General features: G+C 34.3%; 1 protein-coding gene across 1 annotated transcript in view; it reads right to left on the bottom strand.

Annotated features, from left to right (window-relative positions):
- The window catches only part of spg (dedicator of cytokinesis spg), a 267,982-nt gene extending 258,124 nt beyond the window's left edge, over window positions 1-9,858 (bottom strand). The window contains exons 1-3 of the mRNA XM_035372971.2: window positions 9,723-9,858; window positions 8,698-8,781; window positions 4,262-4,302 (exon numbers count right to left, since the gene is read on the bottom strand). Of these exons, the coding sequence (XP_035228862.2) occupies window positions 4,262-4,302; window positions 8,698-8,781; window positions 9,723-9,759 (162 nt within the window). The 5' untranslated portion in view covers window positions 9,760-9,858. The remainder of the gene's footprint in view (window positions 1-4,261; window positions 4,303-8,697; window positions 8,782-9,722) is intronic.
- Between the last annotated feature and the right edge of the window lie 17,582 nt (window positions 9,859-27,440).

Raw genomic sequence — 27,440 nt, forward strand, 5'->3', positions numbered from 1 at the left:
GGATTTGTTTTCTTTTGATATAATGCCTTAATTTCTTTGACATATTTTAATATGCACATATATATATGTTCTTACAGATATCATAAAAAATATTCTAGGCCGTATATATACAGCCTTGTTGCTTAGAGGGTTAAACAACTTCCGTTCAAAACTTCAAAGCTTTAAATATTCCTACCTTTTGATTGCCACATGCAAGAACCAAAACTAAAAAAAATAATTAACTAAATAAAATTAAATGAAAACATTCATAAATTATAAACTTCACATCATCTAAAATCCAACATTCTCCCACCAACAACAGCTTAACCTTCTGCAAATATTTATATAAATATATATATAACAATAATATTAAACAGTAAAACTTTTAAAAACAAACACAGTATTTCAAAATTAAATTTTTAAAAAATCTTCTGGCTACACTAAATTCGTGCTCTTACAGTTACCGAAATAAAGCTCTAGGTTTGTCACAAGAAAACAATACATCCGGAAACCATAACCAAATCAAAATCGCGCCAAATAAAAAAAACTCTTGCCATGCTTGGCACTCACTCCGATTATGGAATTTTAACCTAATATTATATGCTATTCTTGATTCTGGTTTAATCCTTGTTCAAAACACTTTACTTTTATACCTGGACTACAAAAATCTATGTTTTCTAACTGTTAAGGAAGCAAATTCATAAATTATTTTATCAATATTAATTTTGGTACAACTCTGATATACGCCCTAATTTCACCAAATGTGGCGATATGTGCTCTGAGCTGGTTTTTGGTGTGTTTGCATGTTATAAGGCAACCCTGTTGACATTGAAAAATCTTTTGCTGGAGCTCGTTGGTTTGCGCCATGCTCTGTGTCTGAGAAGATAGGGGGAAAAGATAAAATGGTGGAAGTTGTTGAATTAAAGTTCGGCAAAAGGAAATAGCATCATGGCCATCCTGTTGAGGGGCAGTGGGTATTTGGAGATGTGGAAAGAGGGTCTGGGAGATTATTTTTAGTGGCTGTGCATGATAGAAGTGGGGATTTGTGATTATTTGTGATTTTACTTATTTGTGAACCATAGTATGAATTTTCTGGATAGTGTGTCTGGCTGTCATATAAATACAGTAGTGATTACGTGGCGGCATTTTAAAGGCGGTATGAAATTGGTATTTCTTCTGTTCGAAAAAGCATTAATTCATGGTAACCGCATTTTATTTTATTATTGTTCTTATTTTGTAGAATGTTATGTTCATTGTTTTTTTAGTATGAATTTCTGTCATTATTGTAGTTTTTTTTTAATTGTTTGAAATTTATTTTAGTTATTTTAGTTTATTTTGTTGATTAGTGCGTAGCGTCTAGATTGTGCAATTCGTAGATGTTTTGTAAAGTTGAAACAGAACACTGCATCCATGGTATTCTTTGAAATTTATTGTTGTTATATTAATTTATTTATTTGTTATGTTAATTTATTAAAGCGAGGTGTGCGTAGTTCGTAGATTCGTTTGTTGTCTAGATTGTGCAATTCATAGATTTTTTTAAAGTTTAAACAGGATGCTGTATACATGATATTCTTTGAAATTTATTGTTGTTATGTTAATTTATTAAAGCGAGGTGTGCATAGTTCGTAGATTCGTTCGTTGCCTAGACTGTGCCATTCTTAGATGTTTTTTTAAGTTAAAACATATCGCTGTGTACATGGATTCTTGTCAAATATTTTTGGTTAGAAACTTTACTTTTTGCTATCTAAATTTTTTGTTTTTGTTTCGGATTTTTAGCTTAAATTGTGTGTTCAAAACGTGGTTTTGCATGTGCGAAAACCGCATTTTTGGAGATATTTTAGGCTTAAAGTTCGAAATGTAGACAAAAAATTTAGATAGTAATATGGCAGCATGGAGTGTCTTGCCAAAAATATTTGGTGACTTGAGGGTGCATATCAGAGTAGTTCCTTCATTTTTTATGCTCGATTATTCTTAATTAAGAGCAAAACTGACAAGTCTTTCCTATTCTAACTGCTTCACAAATAGTTTTCAATTAATTTCAGTTTTGAAAATGATTGTTCAGCCATAGCCACAATCACATGAATCTTTAAGTACATGATGTATACAGTGCATACACGAGAAAAACTCAAAGAAGCAAACTCTGATTTATTGTCAACAATTCTGCTAATCCTTTGACACTATTAATTTTTTCAAGTACCTCTTTAAATGATGCCTTCACTACACATAATTGGAATGGAAATGTTGATGACACATTATCCAAATACATTTGCACAAAATCAATTCCTTTGTCATGGATCTCCTTTTTTCATTTATTTTCATAATATATTCCAGTTGAATTACTTGGTAAGTATTAACCCTTTTGTGATGGCACACCTTTGTTGAAGACGCTCGTGTGGGACAGAAAGGAATCGAAGGCAGTCGCATCGCTAAGCCTAATTTTATTAAAAAAAATCAGAAAAACAAGTTTCACTTCTAGCATCGTAATTTTTGGTATTTTAGATTATTGCTTGAGCTCTTATATATGTTAAAATTAGCATTTATAGCCTTTTTTTTTTTTTTTTTTTTTTTCTTTATTTATTTTACATGAAAATTTATTTAAAAAATTGCTTACCTTGTAAAATAATTTTTGGAAGTTCTATTCAAATTATTCCAAAGTTTTAATTGATAAAATCCATCAATAAAGTTTAAAATTAATAAAACAATACAATAAAGAATATTTACAGTAAGAAGTAACAGAATTTAAAATGAAGACTGAGTGTAGTAAATCTCGAAGACAGAGAAGTATCACTTTCTAACTCTTAGAAAAATTATCACTTTCTAACTCTTTAGAAAATGAATCATCATTCTCATCTGTGTTAGTAAATGGTTCATTGACCATACAAGTGTATTCTTCCTCTGAAAAACAGCGCCTGAATAAAAATACTGCCATAATAGACTGGAGGTGAGGCTTTCTGAAATAAAAGAGAAGAACCCGAAATATGTCTGTGGCAATGCAAAACGTAATAGAGCTCCACATAGTAATCCTAAAAGACAGTACATGGTAGAGGAAAAAATAGAATAAAAAAAGAAATTGGATATAAATCAGACACGCCAATGTTTATATTAGCATGCGGGGATTAGCCCACCTCTATTTACACTTTCCCTCCCCCACCTTCACAACAGTTGATAAGTAAAATACCAAAGTCAGGCAGAATATATCAAACTCAAACTATGTTCACTAAAACTGTGTTCATTTCAAAAGTAATAAGCATAGGATGCCATCTCGTGGTCTTCAGAAAAAGTTCCAGATTAAAATTTGTATATGAATCACCCATCCTCTGAATGCAATCTCTAGCGATGCGTGGATGGGATCCCCGGCTGTAAGAGATATTCTTAGGAAGTGCATATATGGGATGCCCGTCCTGAAAGGGTTAAGAATCTTCAAGGAAACAAAGATGAAGCTGAGTGTATAAAGTACTTATCATTAGATAAAACACAATTACTTTAAAATATGATTCTGGATTTTTTAACCATTCATCTTTACCCAATTCACCATAATGTTCTTGCAGTTTTCTAACCCTACTAAGACAAAACAGTTTAACTATTTTCCAAGATCTTCGAATTTTCTTGACATTTCAACATTGTTAAAGAAAGCAGTCTCCAGTAACCGATATACTGATAATAGATCTACAGCTTTAGATTACAAAGACTTTGAAACAATATTTAGGAATCCTGAAGTTAATTCAATATTACTAAAAAATCACAATAATAACAACAAGCTATTCTAGAGTGTCTTTTGATTATCCATGGCCCCAGTTTCAACTTTAGATAAAACAATTATCATACACGTATTTGTATATGTATGGATTTAAACATTTTGTATTTAACTGTCATTTTTTATCTTCTTTCCCTTCAGCCAAATACATTTTAGTTATCCTTATAAAATTTGTTTCTGATAAAATGCTTCTTTTTAATATTATTCATGAAATAAATAGTAGTACCTATAAGCTTTAAAAGCAGCTGAATATTTAAAATCATTTGCAAAATAACCAATGACTTGGTAACTTTTTGCGGGAATGCAAATAATTACAATATGATTTTAATGCATGAATCAAGTTAAATCAAATAATTGAAACTAATGTATGTTTATATTGTCCAAGAATCTAACAAAACTTTAATATTGAAAATGCATAAATTAATAAAATTTTGTTTCACATCCATTAATAAATATTGCCATAGAATTTTTCAAAAAATTGTCTAGCATATTATATTAACCACGAGAGTACTAAAATATTAAACTTACTTTTAAACTTTTATTTCTTATAGAAAAACCACGAAACCATCCTGAAAATAATTCATATACATATTATTTTTTAAAAACTGAAGCAGAAATTTATCACAAAAAAAGTAATATTAAGCTGAGCATTAAATAACACAAAAATGCAAAAAAAGTCAATTTAAAAACAAAGTTCATACATATAATCATTACACTCTTATTAGTTAAAATCTGGTTAATTCAAAACTTCAGTTAATTAAAACTAGTAATCCAAAAGCCCCCAAAAACTTGAATTGGAATTAATGTTAAAAATATCTCATTAATCCAAACTAAGTTTTTATGGAGAAAATACATGCTATATTTACTATTTTGTGTGTCAATATCATCAGTATTTTTTTTTCCCCCTGTGTAAAGAGGCACATGCTTGCATTTGTATAACTATTATAATATTAAATTAGTAAAGTAAGTTAAAGTAAACTAACTTACTTTTATAAAACTGCTCTAACAGTCTGCAAAAAATAATAAGCCGAATCCATTTCGATGATTAAGGAACAACGCAATCTGCAACATTAACTGAATTAGATAATTTTAGCTTAGCTTATACCATCCGTTATACATTAAACTCGCATTTGTAAACGTATGTTGCGCATGCACACATGCGTATTCGCAACCGTAAAAGTCTTACGCGCATGCGCAGAAAGTTTGTAGCTTTGAGGTCTGGATTACAGATCATTCTGGATTATGGGTGTCCGAATTAACGACTTTTGACTGTATGTCATTGGAAATTATTAATATCGTGGAAATAATTATATATCATTGAAAATTATTTTATACGAAATATAATGCAGTTTAATGTAGCAAATTATCTTTATTATGTAAAATATTATAATAGTTATAAAGGCAAGAAAAAAGAAAAACTATCTCCTATAAAGAAAGGAAATTACTTAATCTTCAAAGTGAGAAAAAACCATGAGTTATGATGCAGCAAAACAAATCCAAGAAGGTTTAGCATAACATCATTTGCAACCAGAATTCAGGATAAAATATGTTTAATTGCTTCACTACCAGTTAATTTTTCTTTGTGCATGTGTGTTTTTTAGGGTAATTTCTGCATGTAAGCTGTGAAATTTGCTTAGGATGACAAGCAATCAAAAAAAAAAAAAAAAGTAGTTCACTCATCACCAAGAAACGCACGTAGAGAATTTTTTTAAGTGAAAAATTTAACATTTATAGCACTATTAAAAAAAGGTGAAAACGTAACACAGAAAGAATTTTTGGTACAACTCTAATATAAGCCCTAATTTCACCAAATGTGGCGATACGTGTTCTGCGCTGGTTTTTGGCACGATTGCGTGTTCTATGGCAACCCTGTTGACGTTGAAAAATCTTTCGCTGGAGCTTGTTGGTTTACCTCTGTGTCTGAGAAGATGGGAGGGAAAGATAAAATGATAGTTGTTGAATTGAAGTTCGGCAAAAGGAAATATGATTGTGGCTATCCTGTTGAGGGGTATTGGGTATTTGGAACTGTGGAAAGAGGGTCTGGGAGATTATTTTAATGGCAGTGCATGACAGAAGTAAGGATTTTAATGGCAGTGCATGCTAGAAGTAAGGATTTGTAATTTTATTTATTTGTGAACCATAGTATAAATTTTCTGGATAGTGTGTCTGGCTGTCATGTAAATGCGATAGTGATTACATGGCGGCATGTTAAAGGCGGTATGAAATTTATATTTCTACTATTCAAAAACGCATTAATTCATGGTAAGTGCATTTTATTTTATCCTTGTTCTTATTTTGTAGAATGTTATGTTCATTGGTTCTTTAGTATGAATTTCTGTCGTTATTGTTGTTTTTTTAAATTGTTTGAAATTTATTTTAGTTTATTTTGTTGTTTAGTGTCTAGACTGCACAATTCGTAGATGTTTTTTAAAGTTGAAACAGAACGCCGTGTACATGGTATTATTTGAAATTTATTGTTGTTATGTTATCGTAGATTCCTTCCTTGCCTAAATTGTGCAATAAATAGATTTTTTTTAAAGTTTAAACAGGATGCTGTGTACATGGTATTCTTTGAAATTTATTGTTGTTATGTTAATTTATTAAAGCAAGGTCTGCATAATTTTTAGATTTGTTCGTTGCCTACATTGTGCAATTCGTAGATGCTTTTTTAAGTTAAAACATGTCGCTGTATACAGAGATTCTTGTCAAATATTTTTGGTTACAAACTTTACGTTTTTGCTATCTAAATTTTTTGTTTTTGTTTCGGATTTTTAGCTAAATTGTGTGTTCAAAACGTAGTTTTTGCATGTGCGAAAACCGCGTTTTTGGAGATATTTTAGGCTAAAAGTTCAAAATGTAGACAAAAAATTTAGATAGTAATATGGCAGCGAGAAGTTTCTCACCAAAAATATTTGGCAAGAAATTTGGCGACTTGAGGGCGCATATCAGAGTAGTTCCGAATTTTTAAACTGTGAAATATGTATCAGCAGATTTAGCTGATTGAAACTCAAACTACTAAAAGTAGGAAATGGTCCATAATAGCATGTTATGAGAGAAGAACCATACAACTATACTGCAGTGACAACAAAAAGAAAAGTCTATATTATCCTGTCAACCATGGAAGTTGACTCCCATCAAAGTACGAAAGTTGTGCCAATATTTTCTGTGAAACTCTGAGCTTCTATCTGGAACCCTTACAATAAAACATTTACTGGTTTCTCTGTACAAACCACCAAATAGCCATTGCAGCAAAAGTATTCAACCTGCTTCATTTTTGCATTTTATAAAAAGGTTTTCGTCAATTTCTACTGTTTAATTAAGCTTTCCAATTTAGCAGAAGTTTTATTTGGAACACTATGAGTACATACTTCCCACAGATGATTGCTCCTATATGTTACTGTTCTGTCAGCAATATCCAGGTCTCCTTTCAGATGTGGTTTAACAGATGTTAATTTGCTCAATCAGAGTGCAGTCAGAAATGTCATTCTACAGTCCTGAATTCATGTTTTTCAAAATGTATGAAAAAAAGAGCAACAACAGTTAATTTATAACCTTGTTTATAAAAACAAAAGGTGACTTATGTAGAATGTGTTATCATGTTGCAACATCATGCTTATCCTTAATATACGCTAAATTCTGCTTTTTGGCCACCGATCCAAGGTTGATACGCAAACAACCCTCCGCCAAAAATGAACTACAGCAAAAATGATTCATGTAAAAATGGTGCAAACATAAGTGCCAGACAAGAACTAAAAATTATATTTTAGGGGGCCAAAAAAAATTAGATAAATCATTTGGAGAGATGAAATCTGAGTATCATATTTAATAATAACATAATAAAATGTGTCAAACATGAATATTTAGTGCCTACTTTTAAAAAAATACTGAATCACTATTTCCAAACAATATCATCTCATCACCATGCTCTGTTTTAGAATTTAATACAAATGATTAACTAATTACATATTCAGAATTTCAAAAATCTAATATAAATCAGACATCTATAAAATAATCTAGTCAAAAACATTATAAATACACACAGAAAATGTAAATTTATGCATGCAAACACAATAGAAATTTCACAACTTTCATTCAAATATCTCACAAATTAAATGAGATCAATACATGGAATACTTTTAAAATACTTAGTAGTAAACATATCGTTAATTAAATATATAATGGATCCAACACACAAACAGTTCATATACTTTTAAAAATACTAAAAATCATGGCTAAATTATTCATACATTCATTCACATATTTCTTACAGCTGAATTTTCCAAGTCAGACAAAAAGAATTTGAGGAAAAATTATTTTATTACATTTTAACTTTACAAAAATTGTACCTATTCTTCTAGTAACACTATTGGTTTAAATCTGTAAATAGCTGTAAGCCTATATGGCAATCCTAAATCTTAATATAGTAAAACAAGAATTCATATAAAAAGAATTTCTTAAATAACTGCACGTTCAAAAGAATATCCCATTCTCTTAATATCTGAAACAAAAACCTGATTAACAGTACAGTATTAATGAGAATTTATTGTGTGATTTAGAACAGTGTTTCTCAACTGGATTTACTCTAAGGACCGGTAAAAATATTTCGAAAGATTCTCACGGACTGGTAAGTTTAATAATTGAACCCATTCGCACAATTTTTTCACATAAATAAATCATCATCTATTATTTTCTAAACTAGTAAACTATTGTTACTGTAATGTAGGTGCTGTTGTAATATCGGTTGTTGGCCGATGGCACTTTGGATTTTGGACAGATAGCTGGATATTTCGCAGACCAGCAAATTTTTCTTGCGGACCAGTGTCCATGGACCAGTGTCAGTCCACGGACCAGCGGTTGAAAAACACTATTTAGAAGACAGTTGTCCTCTTGATTTAGAGGTGAACTAAAATGTTACAATGTAGCATAATTTTATATTAACATACATTCAAAAAAATATTACATACCACTACATTCTTCTAAGATTTGCACAGTCTCACCAATTTCAAGTGGAAGTCCATATTTTGTGTTTCCATCATAATTATAAATGCCTTAGAAACAAGGAAGCAACCAAAAATTATTACATTAAAAACATGATTTTTTAATCATTTAAAAATTCAATACTGCATAGAATTGCAGAAAGATTTCTTAGATGTACACTTAAATAATACTGAAAAAGTTTACTAATTAAGATAAGTTTAAAAAATTGGAAAATTTAGAATATTGGAAGTCAGGAAAAATGATTTAACTGCACATTCTGCACATTCCTTAGAACATAATAATTATAAATACTTTAAAAACAAGGAAGTAATATAAATTATTGTGTGACGACCATATTTAAATCGCTTAAAAATTCCATTCTCAAATAAAACACAGAACAACAAGTTTAGAGAAAAGACCGAAAAATTCATATAGAAAAATAAGTCTAAAACTGAAAACAAATAGCAAATTCCTCAAGTATTAAAATTAAATGCTGAGTTTAAAAAACTTAAATTACACTACTTCGAAGTAATACTCACAATAGACCTCTTAGAAGTTACCATGTTTACGGCAAATATTATAATATTTGAGAAATTTCAAAAATCAAGTAGTTAATACATGAGCACAATAAAGCACATAATACGGAATGCTATGAAATTGTTAAAAAATAAATATAAATGAAGCTTCTATATTCAAGAAGTTTGTTTACAAAAACTTTACATCATTAATAAATTTCCAGTTTAATATATTTAATGAACAAAATATGCAAAAATTATAGTTTAAATATGACAAAGTGAAAAACTAATCGACGGCAATAATGTGACAAACAATAATAATTATAACTCAGATCTTTTAACAATAAAAAAATCGTGTAAACGGCATTTAAAAAAAAAAAAAAACTAACATCGAAGAGCTGTCAAAATAATTAAATACCCCACAAAAATAAAGTGTTCACAGATAACTACTAAAATTAATAAATTTTAAATATTTTAAAAGGTTGATGAATACTTACATACTCCCAATTTTTTATTTTTGGTAGGATTCCACATTATTCTAATCTCACCTAATAAATTATTACCTTAAAATTAGCGCATACTTTTCTCTCACACCTACAACACGCCATATTTTCATTCATGTCGTTGCCAACGTTCAAAAAGGATACTTTAGCAATCTTGCTTTTAATCAAGAAGAAGGAGATGAGGATTTTCGTGAACACCGTTTACTCCAGTCCATGAGTACTCAGATATTCAAAAAAGGATACTTGAAACTTTAATGACCCATGATTAAAAGGGACTTCCCAGCTACTGGCCAGATGCATTTTTAAAACGCTTGAAAATAAATTTTTCTGTTATAAGTGAAACAAAGGCACTCGACATGAACGCTGAAAGCTTAGTGTTGTAAAATGAACTGAAGTAATAACCGGCACAAGGCGCTGCTGTTTGTGACGTCAGCCTGAGTGCTGAGTGTTTTCGAATGTTTTGCGTGTGGACGAACGAAAGCTGATCTCGGAAGAGTGATACTGTTTTGATGGAAATAAAGAATGATTTATTAAGAATTTTTTTGTCTTTATTCATAATGCACCCAACCTCGGGTAGAGGCAGGCCCGCAACTGAACGAACTGTTTTAAATGTATTTGATTTATATATTTTCTGTGTTCTTCGTAACATAGTGGTACCCTCGGCGGGATCGGGTGCTTTAAATTAGAATTTTCCGATTGAACTTTTGATATTGAATTTCGATTTTGAATATACTTTGAAGATGGATTTGATCGCTTTAAAGGCTCAAAGAAAAGGACTTAGAATTGCGTTTTCGCAAACCTCAAGGAAAACCGAAAGTGAATTAACTAAAGAAGTAAGAGATTTGAAAATACTTTCGATTTTGAAGTGTCAACTTTGTGATAAATTCCAGAGACTTGACGTATGCCAGAGTGCTATATCGCAGCAAATTCTGCAGACTGAAGATGGAGAAAAATTATTTAGTGATGATTTTCAAGAAGCGGAGAATTATCGAGATAAGTTTCTAGAACAGTGTGCTCAAATAGATGCGGAAATACAAGCCTCCTCTCCTTCAAATAATTCCGAATCTAGGAAATTTAAATTGCCTAAAATTGAGCTTAAAAAATTCAGTGGTGAAGCTAAAGATTACCTGACTTTTTGGAGTCAGTTCCAGAAAATCCACGATGACTAAAGTATCGCCGATGAAGATAAAATGCAGTATCTATTGCAGGCCATGGAACCCAAATCGAAAGCAGAACGCCTAGTCCTTAGCTTCCCGGCAACGGCAGCTAATTATCCTAAAGCCATCGAACAACTAAGAGAGCGCTTTGGATGCGAAGATTTACTTGTGCAAATCTATGTGAGAGACTTGTTAAGCCTAGTGATGAAGAACGCTGTAACCGGAAGAGCAAAAACGGATCTACCCTCCCTGTATGATGAACTAGAAGGAAAATTGCGAGCGTTGGAAAGTTTGGGGAGAACCCAAGAAAAATATGGGGATTTTTTGACTCCCTTAGTGGAAAGTTGCTTACCAGAAGAAGTATTGATGGCATGGGAAAGAAGCAGAAATCACGACTCCATTGAAACTAAAGGGAATCGATCTTTGAAATATTTAATGAATTTCTTAAAACAGGAAGTTAAGGGGGAAGAAATGGTTCTCCTCGCAAGAACTGGTTTCGCTTCCCAACAGAACCATCGGAGGAAAGATTTTAACCACGAACAGGTAAAGCAAAATGATCCCGTAACAGCATCAGCTCTAGTAAGTCTTGAGAATTCAGGTAAGAGTGTTCCAAACTGTAATTTTTGTGAAAAGAAACATTTTAGTGAAAAATGTTACTCTGCAAAAAAAAAAAAAAAAAAAAAAAAAAAAAAAAAATGACTATAGCTGAAAAACAACAATTGTTGTTGAAAAAAGGTGCTTGTTTTTCTTGTCTGAAAAGAGCGAGTCACATTAGTAAATTTTGTCCTTTCAAAGGTAAGTTAAGTTGTTCTATTTGCAAAAGTTGTAATCATTTTGATGTAATGTGTAATCAAAAGCTAAAAAATAATGATCAGATAAATGTTTCAAAAGAGAGTTCTCTTTCCAACTGTGGCAGAAGCGAAACTGTATTTTTGCAAACGCTTTGCGTTCGAATTCGGTGTCAAGGTCGCGAGAAAATTATTCGCTGCATAATTGATAGCGGAAGCCAAAGTAGCTACGTTAGTGAAAATATGATGAGTCAGCTTAAAGCATCTCCACTTCGGGAGGAGACAGTTATACATGCACTGTTTGGGGGGGACGAAACGAAACCTAAACAACATGAAGTGTTTTCGGTCGAGGTCAGCAATTTAAAAGGAACATTCGCATGTAGTTTTGAGGCATTATCGGAAAAAAAGATTTGCGGTTTTATTCCTAAGGTTAAGGATAAAGAGATTTTGAATGAATTAAAAGAAAAAGAAATCGAATTTTCTGATCCATTGCGAAAGGAAATTGAAATTAACCTTTTAATCGGAGCTGATGTTATAGGAAAATTATTGACGGGAAATTCTATTGAATTACAGTCCGGGGTAACGGCTGTCGAAACGAAACTTGGGTGGACGGTATTTGGAAAACGAAATTCGGGTGAAAAGGATAATATTTTGAAAACATTTTCAATGCATATCAGGAGAATTCCTCTGAATGAGTTATGGGAACTTGAAAAAATAGGAATATGCGCTCCAAACGAAACTGTTAAAATGAATGAAAGTTTTAATTTATCTGAATTTGAGAACAAAATGAAAATTCTTCCAGATGGAAGATATGAAGTAGAACTTCCGTGGAAATGTGATACGACACATTTAACCGATAATAAAGAATTATCCTGGAAAAGGTATCAAAAGATGATCTATAAACTCAGATGTAGTAAATTTTTCGATGATTATCAAAATGTGTTCAAGGAATGGGAAAGGTTGAATATTATTGAACGCGTACCAGAAACCGAACTGAATAATGAATGTCATTATTTGCCGCATAGGCCTGTAATCAAATTAGGAAGTGAAACCACGAAAATTCGTCCTGTTTTTGACGCTTCTGCATCTGAGAAAGGGAAACTCTCTTTGTACGAATGTTTGTGTAAAGGAATAAATCTTATTGAATTAATACCTGATATTATAGATCGTTTTAGAATGTATCCGATTGGTATTAGTGCCGATATTGAAAAAGCTTTTTTAATGTTATCCGTCGCATCTAAAGATAGAGATTTTCTCAGATTTTTTTTTCCCATGCAAGGAAGGGCAATTAATTTATAGGCATTGCAGAGTTGTGTTTGGAGTTTCTTCCAGCCCCTACTTGTTGAACGCATCTATTAGAAAACTGTCCACGTCAATATAGTGAAGTTGCTCAAAAATTGAAATCGTCATTTTATGTGGATAATTGTTTATCTAGTGTTTTTAGTATTCATGAACAGTTTACGTTTATTGAACATTCCAAATTAATCATATCAAATGGATATTCAGGGGATACTTCCGTTTTGGGGGTAATTTGGAATTTGGATAATGATACGCTTAGGTGCTGCACAGACACAGATACATTGACCTGTGATACGAAAATCACAAAGAGGACAATTTTGGCAATTCTGCAGACAATTTTTGATCCTATTGGTTTATTAACGCCAACTACATTGCTTCCAAAACTGTTGTTGCAAAAATTGTGGAAAGTGAAAATTGCATGGGATGATGAATTGTCTCCGAATGATGTAAATATATTTTGGAACTGGTTTAAAGAACTTAATGTTTTGAAAGATGTTACTTTGCCTCGATACTTGTTTATCAATGACACGTGTTAACTACATGTATTTGTGGATGCTTGCAAGGGGGCGTATGCAGCGTGCGTCTTTGTTCGATCAATATTTAGTTCTGAAGTAAAAATAAATCTCGTACGGGCGAAGTCTAGAGTATCGCGTTTGAAATCTTTAAGCATTCCTCGCTTAGAATTAATGGCCTGTTGTATAGGTTCTAGACTTGCAAATTCTATTATCAAGGCTCTCAGTTTGCCCGATTTAAAAGTTACCTTCTGGTCTGATTCAACCACTGCCCTTTGGTGGATAACAGAGCAAGGAAATTGGTCCGTTTTCATCGAAAATAGGGTTAAAGAGATTCGAGAGTTGACGCGAGGTCATTCATGGAGACATATCCCAGGGAAACTAAATATTGCCGACTTGTTATCGCGCGGATGTTTTGCGAAGCAAGTGCTTCGGTTTAGATGGTGGGAAGGCCCCTTGTGGTTGCGAGAAGGCCCTGAAAACTGGCCCACTGGTGAGATTATTTGTTTGCATGAAGAAATAGAATTGGAGAGGAAAAAGATAAGAATAGTGAATATTGATCTATCAAAAGACGCACTCCCTTGGCATCGAATCGATGTATCCAATTATGACAAAATGATTAGAGTATTTGCATGGATATTTAGATTTGTAAATAATTGTAAAGGTGGTTCTGGAAAGAATGGAAACATTGAACTTTCACAATATGAAATTGAAAATTCTGAGAAAAATTTAATTCGTTTGGTTCAAAATTATTACCTGACTGATAATAAATATTATAATTTTATTGAAACGCTTATTATGATGATGGTATTCTAAGAGTTAAAACGAGAATACTAAATAGAGATGACCATGAATCCTTTCTGTATCCAAGACTGTTACCAGAAAAATGTGATTTCACTAAGTTATTAATCAGAAACGTGCATAATAAGAACTGTCATGCTGGTCTTCAGATGATGCAAGGTATATTACGAGAAAAATTTTGGATAGTCAGAGCTAGAAAAGCCATTAAAAATGTCCTCTTTAACTGTATCGTTTGTAAAAGATTTAAAACTAACGCTATGTCAAGCGAACCGATACCTCTTCCACCAGACCGAGTTACGGATTGTGCGCCATTTGAAATCATAGGGATTGATTTGGCCGGACCGCTGTTTTTAAAAAATGGAGGGAAGGTGTGGATCGCGCTGTTCACCTGCGCTGTGTACCGTGCCATTCACCTTGAACTCGTAAATTCTCTTTCTACTGATGCGTTTCTCCTGGCGCTTCGACGATTTGTTGCAAGGCGCGGACGCCCTAGAATAATCTATAGTGATAACGGGACAAATTTTCGGGGTGCATCTAATGATTTATCAAAACTAAATTGGGCTAAAGTATTAAAGGAAACAGGAACTGAAAGGATAATCTGGAAATTTATTCTACCTACTGCAGCTTGGTGGGGTGGCTGGTGGGAGAGGTTGGTTCGTACAGTAAAAGAATTGCTAAAACGTACTTTAGGTAAATCAGTGTTATCATATGAAGAACTTTATACTATTATTTGTGATTGTGAAACTATAATTAATTCTAGACCCTTAACTTATGTTTCTGAAGATCCGCAAGAATTTGTACCTCTGACACCCGCCATGTTTCTTGTCGAGAACAGAAATTCCAATGTTGAAGATCTTGATGAATTAAATTCGTCAAGTCTTAATAAGAGATTAAAGTATAGAACTAAATTGTTAAATGATCTGAGACAACGATTTAGAAAAGAATACCTTAGTCAACTGGTTCAAAAGCATAATGAAAAACGATCTCGGGAACCTGTAGTAGGAGAAATAGTACTGATGGGGGTTGATAACAGAAAATGTTTATTTTGGCCTTTAGCCCGAATTACAGAATTGATCCCTGGACGTGATGGAAAGATTCGTACGGTTAAACTTAAGACCCGGCATGGAATAGTTATACGACCAATACAACGCATCTTTCCTCTGGAGATACAGTCCAATGATAGAAACATAATTCCTGATAAGAAACTGGGTGCAGAGGAATCTAATTCTAGTGCTGGGTGTACGTTAAAAAAGGGTATTGCACCTGATAAAATGGTGATGCAACAATATTCCTCCTCTGGATGACTTGTAAAAGCTCCAAAAAGACTTGATCTTTTAAATAATGTTTGTTATGAGTTTGAGACTCAACCTGAGTCTCAAGGGGGGCAGGAGGTTGTGAAATGAACTGAAGTAATAACCGGCGCGAGGCGCTGCTGTTTGTGACGTCAGCCTCCGTGCTGCGTGTTTTCGAACGTTTTGCGTGTGGACGAACGAAAGCTGATCTCGGAAGAGTGATACTGTTTTGATGGAAATAAAGAATGATTTATTAAGAATTTTTTTGTCTTTATTCATAATGCACCCAACCTCGGGTAGAGGCAGGCCCGCAACTGAACGAACTGTTTTAAATGTATTTGATTTATATATTTTCTGTGTTCTTCGTAACATAGTGGTACCCTCGGCGGGATCGGGTGCTTTAAATTAGAATTTTCGATTGAACTTTTGATATTGAATTTCGATTTTGAATATACTTTGAAGATGGATTTGATCGCTTTAAAGGCTCAAAGAAAAGGACTTAGAATTGCGTTTTCGCAAACCTCAAGGAAAACCGAAAGTGAATTAACTAAAGAAGTAAGAGATTTGAAAATACTTTCGATTTTGAAGTGTCAACTTTGTGATAAATTCCAGAGACTTGACGTATGCCAGAGTGCTATATCGCAGCAAATTCTGCAGACTGAAGATGGAGAAAAATTATTTAGTGATGATTTTCAAGAAGCGGAGAATTATCGAGATAAGTTTCTAGAACAGTGTGCTCAAATAGATGCGGAAATACAAGCCTCCTCTCCTTCAAATAATTCCGAATCTAGGAAATTTAAATTGCCTAAAATTGAGCTTAAAAAATTCAGTGGTGAAGCTAAAGATTACTTGACTTTTTGGAGTCAGTTCCAGAAAATCCACGATGACTAAAGTATCGCTGATGAAGATAAAATGCAGTATCTATTGCAGGCCATGGAACCCAAATCGAAAGCAGAACGCCTAGTCCTTAGCTTCCCGGCAACGGCAGCTAATTATCCTAAAGCCATCGAACAACTAAGAGAGCGCTTTGGACGCGAAGATTTACTTGTGCAAATCTATGTGAGAGACTTGTTAAGCCTAGTGATGAAGAACGCTGTAACCGGAAGAGCAAAAACGGATCTACCCTCCCTGTATGATGAACTAGAAGGAAAATTGCGAGCGTTGGAAAGTTTGGGGAGAACCCAAGAAAAATATGGGGATTTTTAACTCCCTTAGTGGAAAGTTGCTTACCAGAAGAAGTATTGATGGCATGGGAAAGAAGCAGAAATCACGACTCCATTGAAACTAAAGGGAATCGATCTTTGAAATATTTAATGAATTTCTTAAAACAGGAAGTTAAGGGGGAAGAAATGGTTCTCCTCGCAAGAACTGGTTTCGCTTCCCAACAGAACCATCGGAGGAAAGATTTTAACCACGAACAGGTAAAGCAAAATGATCCCGTAACAGCATCAGCTCTAGTAAGTCTTGAGAATTCAGGTAAGAGTGTTCCAAACTGTAATTTTTGTGAAAAGAAACATTTTAGTGAAAAATGTTACTCTGCAAAAAAAAATGACTTTAGCTGAAAAACAACAATTGTTGTTGAAAAGAGGTGCTTGTTTTTCTTGTCTGAAAAGAGCGAGTCACATTAGTAAATTTTGTCCTTTCAAAGGTAAGTTAAGTTGTTCTATTTGCAAAAGTTGTAATCATTTTGATGTAATGTGTAATCAAAAGCTAAAAAATAATGATCAGATAAATGTTTCAAAAGAGAGTTCTCTTTCCAACTGTGGCAGAAGCGAAACTGATTTTTGCAAACGCTTTGCGTTCGAATTCGGTGTCAAGGTCGCGAGAAAATTATTCGCTGCATAATTGATAGCGGAAGCCAAAGTAGCTACGTTAGTGAAAATATGATGAGTCAGCTTAAAGCATCTCCACTTCGGGAGGAGACAGTTATACATGCACTGTTTGGGGGGGACGAAACGAAACCTAAACAACATGAAGTGTTTTCGGTCGAGGTCTACAATTTAAAAGGAACATTCGCATGTAGTTTTGAGGCATTATCGGAAAAAAAGATTTGCGGTTTTATTCCTAAGGTTAAGGATAAAGAGATTTTGAATGAATTAAAAGAAAAAGAAATCGAATTTTTTGATCCATTGCGAAAGGAAATTGAAATTAACCTTTTAATCGGAGCTGATGTTATAGGAAAATTATTGACGGGAAATTCTATTGAATTACAGTCCGGGGTAACGGCTGTCGAAACGAAACTTGGGTGGACGGTATTTGGAAAACGAAATTCGGGTGAAAAGGATAATATTTTGAAAACATTTTCAATGCATATCAGGAGAATTCCTCTGAATGAGTTATGGGAACTTGAAAAAATAGGAATATGCGCTCCAAACGAAACTGTTAAAATGAATGAAAGTTTTAATTTATCTGAATTTGAGAACAAAATGAAAATTCTTCCAGATGGAAGATATGAAGTAGAACTTCCGTGGAAATGTGATACGACACATTTAACCGATAATAAAGAATTATCCTGGAAAAGGTATCAAAAGATGATCTATAAACTCAGATGTAGTAAATTTTTCGATGATTATCAAAATGTGTTCAAGGAATGGGAAAGGTTGAATATTATTGAACGCGTACCAGAAACCGAACTGAATAATGAATGTCATTATTTGCCGCATAGGCCTGTAATCAAATTAGGAAGTGAAACCACGAAAATTCGTCCTGTTTTTGACGCTTCTGCATCTGAGAAAGGGAAACTCTCTTTGAACGAATGTTTGTGTAAAGGAATAAATCTTATTGAATTAATACCTGATATTATAGATCGTTTTAGAATATATCCGATTGGTATTAGTGCCGATATTGAAAAAGCTTTTTTAATGTTATCCGTCGCATCTAAAGATAGAGATTTTCTCAGATTTTTTTTTCCCATGCAAGGAAGGGCAATTAATTTATAGGCATTGCAGAGTTGTGTTTGGAGTTTCTTCCAGCCCCTACTTGTTGAACGCATCTATTAGAAAACTGTCCACGTCAATATAGTGAAGTTGCCAAAAATTGAAATCGTCATTTTATGTGGATAATTGTTTATCTAGTGTTTTTAGTATTCATGAACAGTTTACGTTTATTGAACATTCCAAATTAATCATATCAAATGGATATTCAGGGGATACTTCCGTTTTGGGGGTAATTTGGAATTTGGATAATGATACGCTTAGGTGCTGCACAGACACAGATACATTGACCTGTGATACGAAAATCACAAAGAGGACAATTTTGGCAATTCTGCAGACAATTTTTGATCCTATTGGTTTATTAACGCCAACTACATTGCTTCCAAAACTGTTGTTGCAAAAATTGTGGAAAGTGAAAATTGCATGGGATGATGAATTGTCTCCGAATGATGTAAATATATTTTTGAACTGGTTTAAAGAACTTAATGTTTTGAAAGATGTTACTTTGCCTCGATACTTGTTTATCAATGACACGTCTGAACTACATGTATTTGTGGATGCTTGCAAGGGGGCGTATGCAGCGTGCGTCTTTGTTCGATCAATATTTAGTTCTGAAGTAAAAATAAATCTCGTACGGGCGAAGTCTAGAGTATCGCCTTTGAAATCTTTAAGCATTCCTCGCTTAGAATTAATGGCCTGTTGTATAGGTTCTAGACTTGCAAATTCTATTATCAAGGCTCTCAGTTTGCCCGATTTAAAAGTTACCTTCTGGTCTGATTCAACCACTGCCCTTTGGTGGATAACAGAGCAAGGAAATTGGTCCGTTTTCATCGAAAATAGGGTTAAAGAGATTCGAGAGTTGACGCGAGGTCATTCATGGAGACATATCCCAGGGAAACTAAATATTGCCGACTTGTTATCGCGCGGATGTTTTGCGAAGCAAGTGCTTCGGTTTAGATGGTGGGAAGGCCCCTTGTGGTTGCGAGAAGGCCCTGAAAACTGGCCCACTGGTGAGATTATTTGTTTGCATGAAGAAATAGAATTGGAGAGGAAAAAGATAAGAATAGTGAATATTGATCTATCAAAAGACGCACTCCGTTGGCATCGAATCGATGTATCCAATTATGACAAAATGATTAGAGTATTTGCATGGATATTTAGATTTGTAAATAATTGTAAAGGTGGTTCTGAAAAGAATGGAAACATTGAACTTTCACAATATGAAATTGAAAATTCTGAGAAAAATTTAATTCGTTTGGTTCAAAATTATTACCTGACTGATAATAAATATTATAATTTTATTGAAACGCTTATTATGATGATGGTATTCTAAGAGTTAAAACGAGAATACTAAATAGAGATGACCATGAATCCTTCCTGTATCCAAGACTGTTACCAGAAAAATGTGATTTCACTAAGTTATTAATCAGAAACGTGCATAATAAGAACTGTCATGCTGGTCTTCAGATGATGCAAGGTATATTACGAGAAAAATTTTGGATAGTCAGAGCTAGAAAAGCCATTAAAAATGTCCTCTTTAACTGTATCGTTTGTAAAAGATTTAAAACTAACGCTATGTCAAGCGAACCGACACCTCTTCCACCAGACCGAGTTACGGATTGTGCGCCATTTGAAATCATAGGGATTGATTTGGCCGGACCGCTGTTTTTAAAAAATGGAGGGAAGGTGTGGATCGCGCTGTTCACCTGCGCTGTGTACCGTGCCATTCACCTTGAACTCGTAAATTCTCTTTCTACTGATGCGTTTCTCCTGGCGCTTCGACGATTTGTTGCAAGGCGCGGACGCCCTAGAATAATCTATAGTGATAACGGGACAAATTTTCGGCGTGCATCTAATGATTTATCAAAACTAAATTGGGCTAAAGTATTAAAGGAAACAGGAACTGAAAGGATAATCTGGAAATTTATTCCACCTACTGCAGCTTGGTGGGGTGGCTGGTGGGAGAGGTTGGTTCGTACAGTAAAAGAATTGCTAAAACGTACTTTAGGTAAATCAGTGTTATCATATGAAGAACTTTATACTATTATTTGTGATTGTGAAACTATAATTAATTCTAGACCCTTAACTTATGTTTCTGAAGATCCGCAAGAATTTGTACCTCTGACACCCGCCATGTTTCTTGTCGAGAACAGAAATTCCAATGTTGAAGATCTTGATGAATTAAATTCGTCAAGTCTTAATAAGAGATTAAAGTATAGAACTAAATTGTTAAATGATCTGAGACAACGATTTAGAAAAGAATACCTTAGTCAACTGGTTCAAAAGCATAATGAAAAACGATCTCGGGAACCTGTAGTAGGAGAAATAGTACTGATGGGGGTTGATAACAGAAAATGTTTATTTTGGCCTTTAGCCCGAATTACAGAATTGATCCCTGGACGTGATGGAAAGATTCGTACGGTTAAACTTAAGACCCGGCATGGAATAGTTATACGACCAATACAACGCATCTTTCCTCTGGAGATACAGTCCAATGATAGAAACATAATTCCTGATAAGAAACTGGGTGCAGAGGAATCTAATTCTAGTGCTGGGTGTACGTTAAAAAAGGGTATTGCACCTGATAAAATGGTGATGCAACAATATTCCTCCTCTGGATGACTTGTAAAAGCTCCAAAAAGACTTGATCTTTTAAATAATGTTTGTTATGAGTTTGAGACTCAACCTGAGTCTCAAGGGGGGCAGGAGGTTGTGAAATGAACTGAAGTAATAACCGGCGCGAGGCGCTGCTGTTTGTGACGTCAGCCTGCGTGCTGCGTGTTTTCGAACGTTTTGCGTGTGGACGAACGAAAGCTGATCTCGGAAGAGTGATACTGTTTTGATGGAAATAAAGAATGATTTATTAAGAATTTTTTGTCTTTATTCATAATGCACCCAACCTCGGGTAGAGGCAGGCCCGCAACTGAACGAACTGTCTTAAATGTATTTGATTTATATATTTTCTGTGTTCTTCGTAACATAGTGGTACCCTCGGCGGGATCGGGTGCTTTAAATTAGAATTTTCCGATTGAACTTTTGATATTGAATTTCGATTTTGAATATACTTTGAAGATGGATTTGATCGCTTTAAAGGCTCAAAGAAAAGGACTTAGAATTGCGTTTTCGCAAACCTCAAGGAAAACCGAAAGTGAATTAACTAAAGAAGTAAGAGATTTGAAAATACTTTCGATTTTGAAGTGTCAACTTTGTGATAAATTCCAGAGACTTGACGTATGCCAGAGTGCTATATCGCAGCAAATTCTGCAGACTGAAGATGGAGAAAAATTATTTAGTGATGATTTTCAAGAAGCGGAGAATTATCGAGATAAGTTTCTAGAACAGTGTGCTCAAATAGATGCGGAAATACAAGCCTCCTCTCCTTCAAATAATTCCGAATCTAGGAAATTTAAATTGCCTAAAATTGAGCTTAAAAAATTCAGTGGTGAAGCTAAAGATTACCTGACTTTTTGGAGTCAGTTCCAGAAAATCCACGATGACTAAAGTATCGCCGATGAAGATAAAATGCAGTATCTATTGCAGGCCATGGAACCCAAATCGAAAGCAGAACGCCTAGTCCTTAGCTTCCCGGCAACGGCAGCTAATTATCCTAAAGCCATCGAACAACTAAGAGAGCGCTTTGGACGCGAAGATTTACTTGTGCAAATCTATGTGAGAGACTTGTTAAGCCTAGTGATGAAGAACGCTGTAACCGGAAGAGCAAAAACGGATCTACCCTCCCTGTATGATGAACTAGAAGGAAAATTGCGAGCGTTGGAAAGTTTGGGAAGAACCCAAGAAAAATATGGGGATTTTTTGACTCCCTTAGTGGAAAGTTGCTTACCAGAAGAAGTATTGATGGCATGGGAAAGAAGCAGAAATCACGACTCCATTGAAACTAAAGGGAATCGATCTTTGAAATATTTAATGAATTTCTTAAAACAGGAAGTTAAGGGGGAAGAAATGGTTCTCCTCGCAAGAACTGGTTTCGCTTCCCAACAGAACCATCGGAGGAAAGATTTTAACCACGAACAGGTAAAGCAAAATGATCCCGTAACAGCATCAGCTCTAGTAAGTCTTGAGAATTCAGGTAAGAGTGTTCCAAACTGTAATTTTTGTGAAAAGAAACATTTTAGTAAAAAATGTTACTCTGCAAAAAAAAAAAAAAAAAAAAAAAAAAAAAAAAAAAAAAAATGACTTTAGCTGAAAAACAACAATTGTTGTTGAAAAAAGGTGCTTGTTTTTCTTGTCTGAAAAGAGCGAGTCACATTAGTAAATTTTGTCCTTTCAAAGGTAAGTTAAGTTGTTCTATTTGCAAAAGTTGTAATCATTTTGATGTAATGTGTAATCAAAAGGTAAAAAATAATGATCAGATAAATGTTTCAAAAGAGAGTTCTCTTTCCAACTGTGGCAGAAGCGAAACTGTATTTTTGCAAACGCTTTGCGTTCGAATTCGGTGTCAAGGTCGCGAGAAAATTATTCGCTGCATAATTGATAGCGGAAGCCAAAGTAGCTACGTTAGTGAAAATATGATGAGTCAGCTTAAAGCATCTCCACTTCGGGAGGAGACAGTTATACATGCACTGTTTGGGGGGGGACGAAACGAAACCTAAACAACATGAAGTGTTTTCGGTCGAGGTCAGCAATTTAAAAGGAACATTCGCATGTAGTTTTGAGGCATTATCGGAAAAAAAGATTTGCGGTTTTATTCCTAAGGTTAAGGATAAAGAGATTTTGAATGAATTAAAAGAAAAAGAAATCGAATTTTCTGATCCATTGCGAAAGGAAATTGAAATTAACCTTTTAATCGGAGCTGATGTTATAGGAAAATTATTGACGGGAAATTCTATTGAATTACAGTCCGGGGTAACGGCTGTCGAAACGAAACTTGGGTGGACGGTATTTGGAAAACGAAATTCGGGTGAAAAGGATAATATTTTGAAAACATTTTCAATGCATATCAGGAGAATTCCTCTGAATGAGTTATGGGAACTTGAAAAAATAGGAATATGCGCTCCAAACGAAACTGTTAAAATGAATGAAAGTTTTAATTTATCTGAATTTGAGAACAAAATGAAAATTCTTCCAGATGGAAGATATGAAGTAGAACTTCCGTGGAAATGTGATACGACACATTTAACCGATAATAAAGAATTATCCTGGAAAAGGTATCAAAAGATGATCTATAAACTCAGATGTAGTAAATTTTTCGATGATTATAAAAATGTGTTCAAGGAATGGGAAAGGTTGAATATTATTGAACGCGTACCAGAAACCGAACTGAATAATGAATGTCATTATTTGCCTCATAGGCCTGTAATCAAATTAGGAAGTGAAACCACGAAAATTCGTCCTGTTTTTGACGCTTCTGCATCTGAGAAAGGGAAACTCTCTTTGAACGAATGTTTGTGTAAAGGAATAAATCTTATTGAATTAATACCTGATATTATAGATCGTTTTAGAATGTATCCGATTGGTATTAGTGCCGATATTGAAAAAGCTTTTTTAATGTTATCCGTCGCATCTAAAGATAGAGATTTTCTCAGATTTTTTTTCCCATGCAAGGAAGGGCAATTAATTTACAGAGTTGTGTTTGGAGTTTCTTCCAGCCCCTACTTGTTGAACGCATCTATTAGAAAACTGTCCACGTCAATATAGTGAAGTTGCTCAAAAATTGAAATCGTCATTTTATGTGGATAATTGTTTATCTAGTGTTTTTAGTATTCATGAACAGTTTACGTTTATTGAACATTCCAAATTAATCATATCAAATGGATATTCAGGGGATACTTCCGTTTTGGGGGTAATTTGGAATTTGGATAATGATACGCTTAGGTGCTGCACAGACACAGATACATTGACCTGTGATACGAAAATCACAAAGAGGACAATTTTGGCAATTCTGCAGACAATTTTTGATCCTATTGGTTTATTAACGCCAACTACGTTGCTTCCAAAACTGTTGTTGCAAAAATTGTGGAAAGTGAAAATTGCATGGGATGATGAATTGTCTCCGAATGATGTAAATATATTTTGGAACTGGTTTAAAGAACTTAATGTTTTGAAAGATGTTACTTTGCCTCGATACTTGTTTATCAATGACACGTCTGAACTACATGTATTTGTGGATGCTTGCAAGGGGGCGTATGCAGCGTGCGTCTTTGTTCGATCAATATTTAGTTCTGAAGTAAAAATAAATCTCGTACGGGCGAAGTCTAGAGTATCGCCTTTGAAATCTTTAAGCATTCCTCGCTTAGAATTAATGGCCTGTTGTATAGGTTCTAGACTTGCAAATTCTATTATCAAGGCTCTCAGTTTGCCCGATTTAAAAGTTACCTTCTGGTCTGATTCAACCACTGCCCTTTGGTGGATAACAGAGCAAGGAAATTGGTCCGTTTTCATCGAAAATAGGGTTAAAGAGATTCGAGAGTTGACGCGAGGTCATTCATGGAGACATATCCCAGGGAAACTAAATATTGCCGACTTGTTATCGCGCGGATGTTTTGCGAAGCAAGTGCTTCGGTTTAGATGGTGGGAAGGCCCCTTGTGGTTGCGAGAAGGCCCTGAAAACTGGCCCACTGGTGAGATTATTTGTTTGCATGAAGAAATAGAATTGGAGAGGAAAAAGATAAGAATAGTGAATATTGATCTATCAAAAGACGCACTCCCTTGGCATCGAATCGATGTATCCAATTATGACAAAATGATTAGAGTATTTGCATGGATATTTAGATTTGTAAATAATTGTAAAGGTGGTTCTGAAAAGAATGGAAACATTGAACTTTCACAATATGAAATTGAAAATTCTGAGAAAAATTTAATTCGTTTGGTTCAAAATTATTACCTGACTGATAATAAATATTATAATTTTATTGAAACGCTTATTATGATGATGGTATTCTAAGAGTTAAAACGAGAATACTAAATAGAGATGACCATGAATCCTTTCTGTATCCAAGACTGTTACCAGAAAAATGTGATTTCACTAAGTTATTAATCAGAAACGTGCATAATAAGAACTGTCATGCTGGTCTTCAGATGATGCAAGGTATATTACGAGAAAAATTTTGGATAGTCAGAGCTAGAAAAGCCATTAAAAATGTCCTCTTTAACTGTATCGTTTGTAAAAGATTTAAAACTAACGCTATGTCAAGCGAACCGACACCTCTTCCACCAGACCGAGTTACGGATTGTGCGCCATTTGAAATCATAGGGATTGATTTGGCCGGACCGCTGTTTTTAAAAAATGGAGGGAAGGTGTGGATCGCGCTGTTCACCTGCGCTGTGTACCGTGCCATTCACCTTGAACTCGTAAATTCTCTTTCTACTGATGCGTTTCTCCTGGCGCTTCGACGATTTGTTGCAAGGCGCGGACGCCCTAGAATAATCTATAGTGATAACGGGACAAATTTTCGGCGTGCATCTAATGATTTATCAAAACTAAATTGGGCTAAAGTATTAAAGGAAACAGGAACTGAAAGGATAATCTGGAAATTTATTCCACCTACTGCAGCTTGGTGGGGTGGCTGGTGGGAGAGGTTGGTTCGTACAGTAAAAGAATTGCTAAAACGTACTTTAGGTAAATCAGTGTTATCATATGAAGAACTTTATACTATTGTTTGTGATTGTGAAACTATAATTAATTCTAGACCCTTAACTTATGTTTCTGAAGATCCGCAAGAATTTGTACCTCTGACACCCGCCATGTTTCTTGTCGAGAACAGAAATTCCAATGTTGAAGATCTTGATGAATTAAATTCGTCAAGTCTTAATAAGAGATTAAAGTATAGAACTAAATTGTTAAATGATCTGAGACAACGATTTAGAAAAGAATACCTTAGTCAACTGGTTCAAAAGCATAATGAAAAACGATCTCGGGAACCTGTAGTAGGAGAAATAGTACTGATGGGGGTTGATAACAGAAAATGTTTATTTTGGCCTTTAGCCCGAATTACAGAATTGATCCCTGGACGTGATGGAAAGATTCGTACGGTTAAACTTAAGACCCGGCATGGAATAGTTATACGACCAATACAACGCATCTTTCCTCTGGAGATACAGTCCAATGATAGAAACATAATTCCTGATAAGAAACTGGGTGCAGAGGAATCTAATTCTAGTGCTGGGTGTACGTTAAAAAAGGGTATTGCACCTGATAAAATGGTGATGCAACAATATTCCTCCTCTGGATGACTTGTAAAAGCTCCAAAAAGACTTGATCTTTTAAATAATGTTTGTTATGAGTTTGAGACTCAACCTGAGTCTCAAGGGGGGCAGGAGGTTGTGAAATGAACTGAAGTAATAACCGGCGCGAGGCGCTGCTGTTTGTGACGTCAGCCTGCGTGCTGCGTGTTTTCGAACGTTTTGCGTGTGGACGAACGAAAGCTGATCTCGGAAGAGTGATACTGTTTTGATGGAAATAAAGAATGATTTATTAAGAATTTTTTGTCTTTATTCATAATGCACCCAACCTCGGGTAGAGGCAGGCCCGCAACTGAACGAACTGTCTTAAATGTATTTGATTTATATATTTTCTGTGTTCTTCGTAACATAGTGGTACCGTCGGCGGGATCGGGTGCTTTAAATTAGAATTTTCCGATTGAACTTTTGATATTGAATTTCGATTTTGAATATACTTTGAAGATGGATTTGATCGCTTTAAAGGCTCAAAGAAAAGGACTTAGAATTGCGTTTTCGCAAACCTCAAGGAAAACCGAAAGTGAATTAACTAAAGAAGTAAGAGATTTGAAAATACTTTCGATTTTGAAGTGTCAACTTTGTGATAAATTCCAGAGACTTGACGTATGCCAGAGTGCTATATCGCAGCAAATTCTGCAGACTGAAGATGGAGAAAAATTATTTAGTGATGATTTTCAAGAAGCGGAGAATTATCGAGATAAGTTTCTAGAACAGTGTGCTCAAATAGATGCGGA

Source organism: Stegodyphus dumicola, chromosome 3 (assembly GCF_044657685.1).
Source record: "Stegodyphus dumicola isolate Sdum_Otavi_A_Nest chromosome 3, ASM4465768v1".
Lineage (NCBI taxonomy): Eukaryota > Metazoa > Arthropoda > Arachnida > Araneae > Eresidae > Stegodyphus > Stegodyphus dumicola.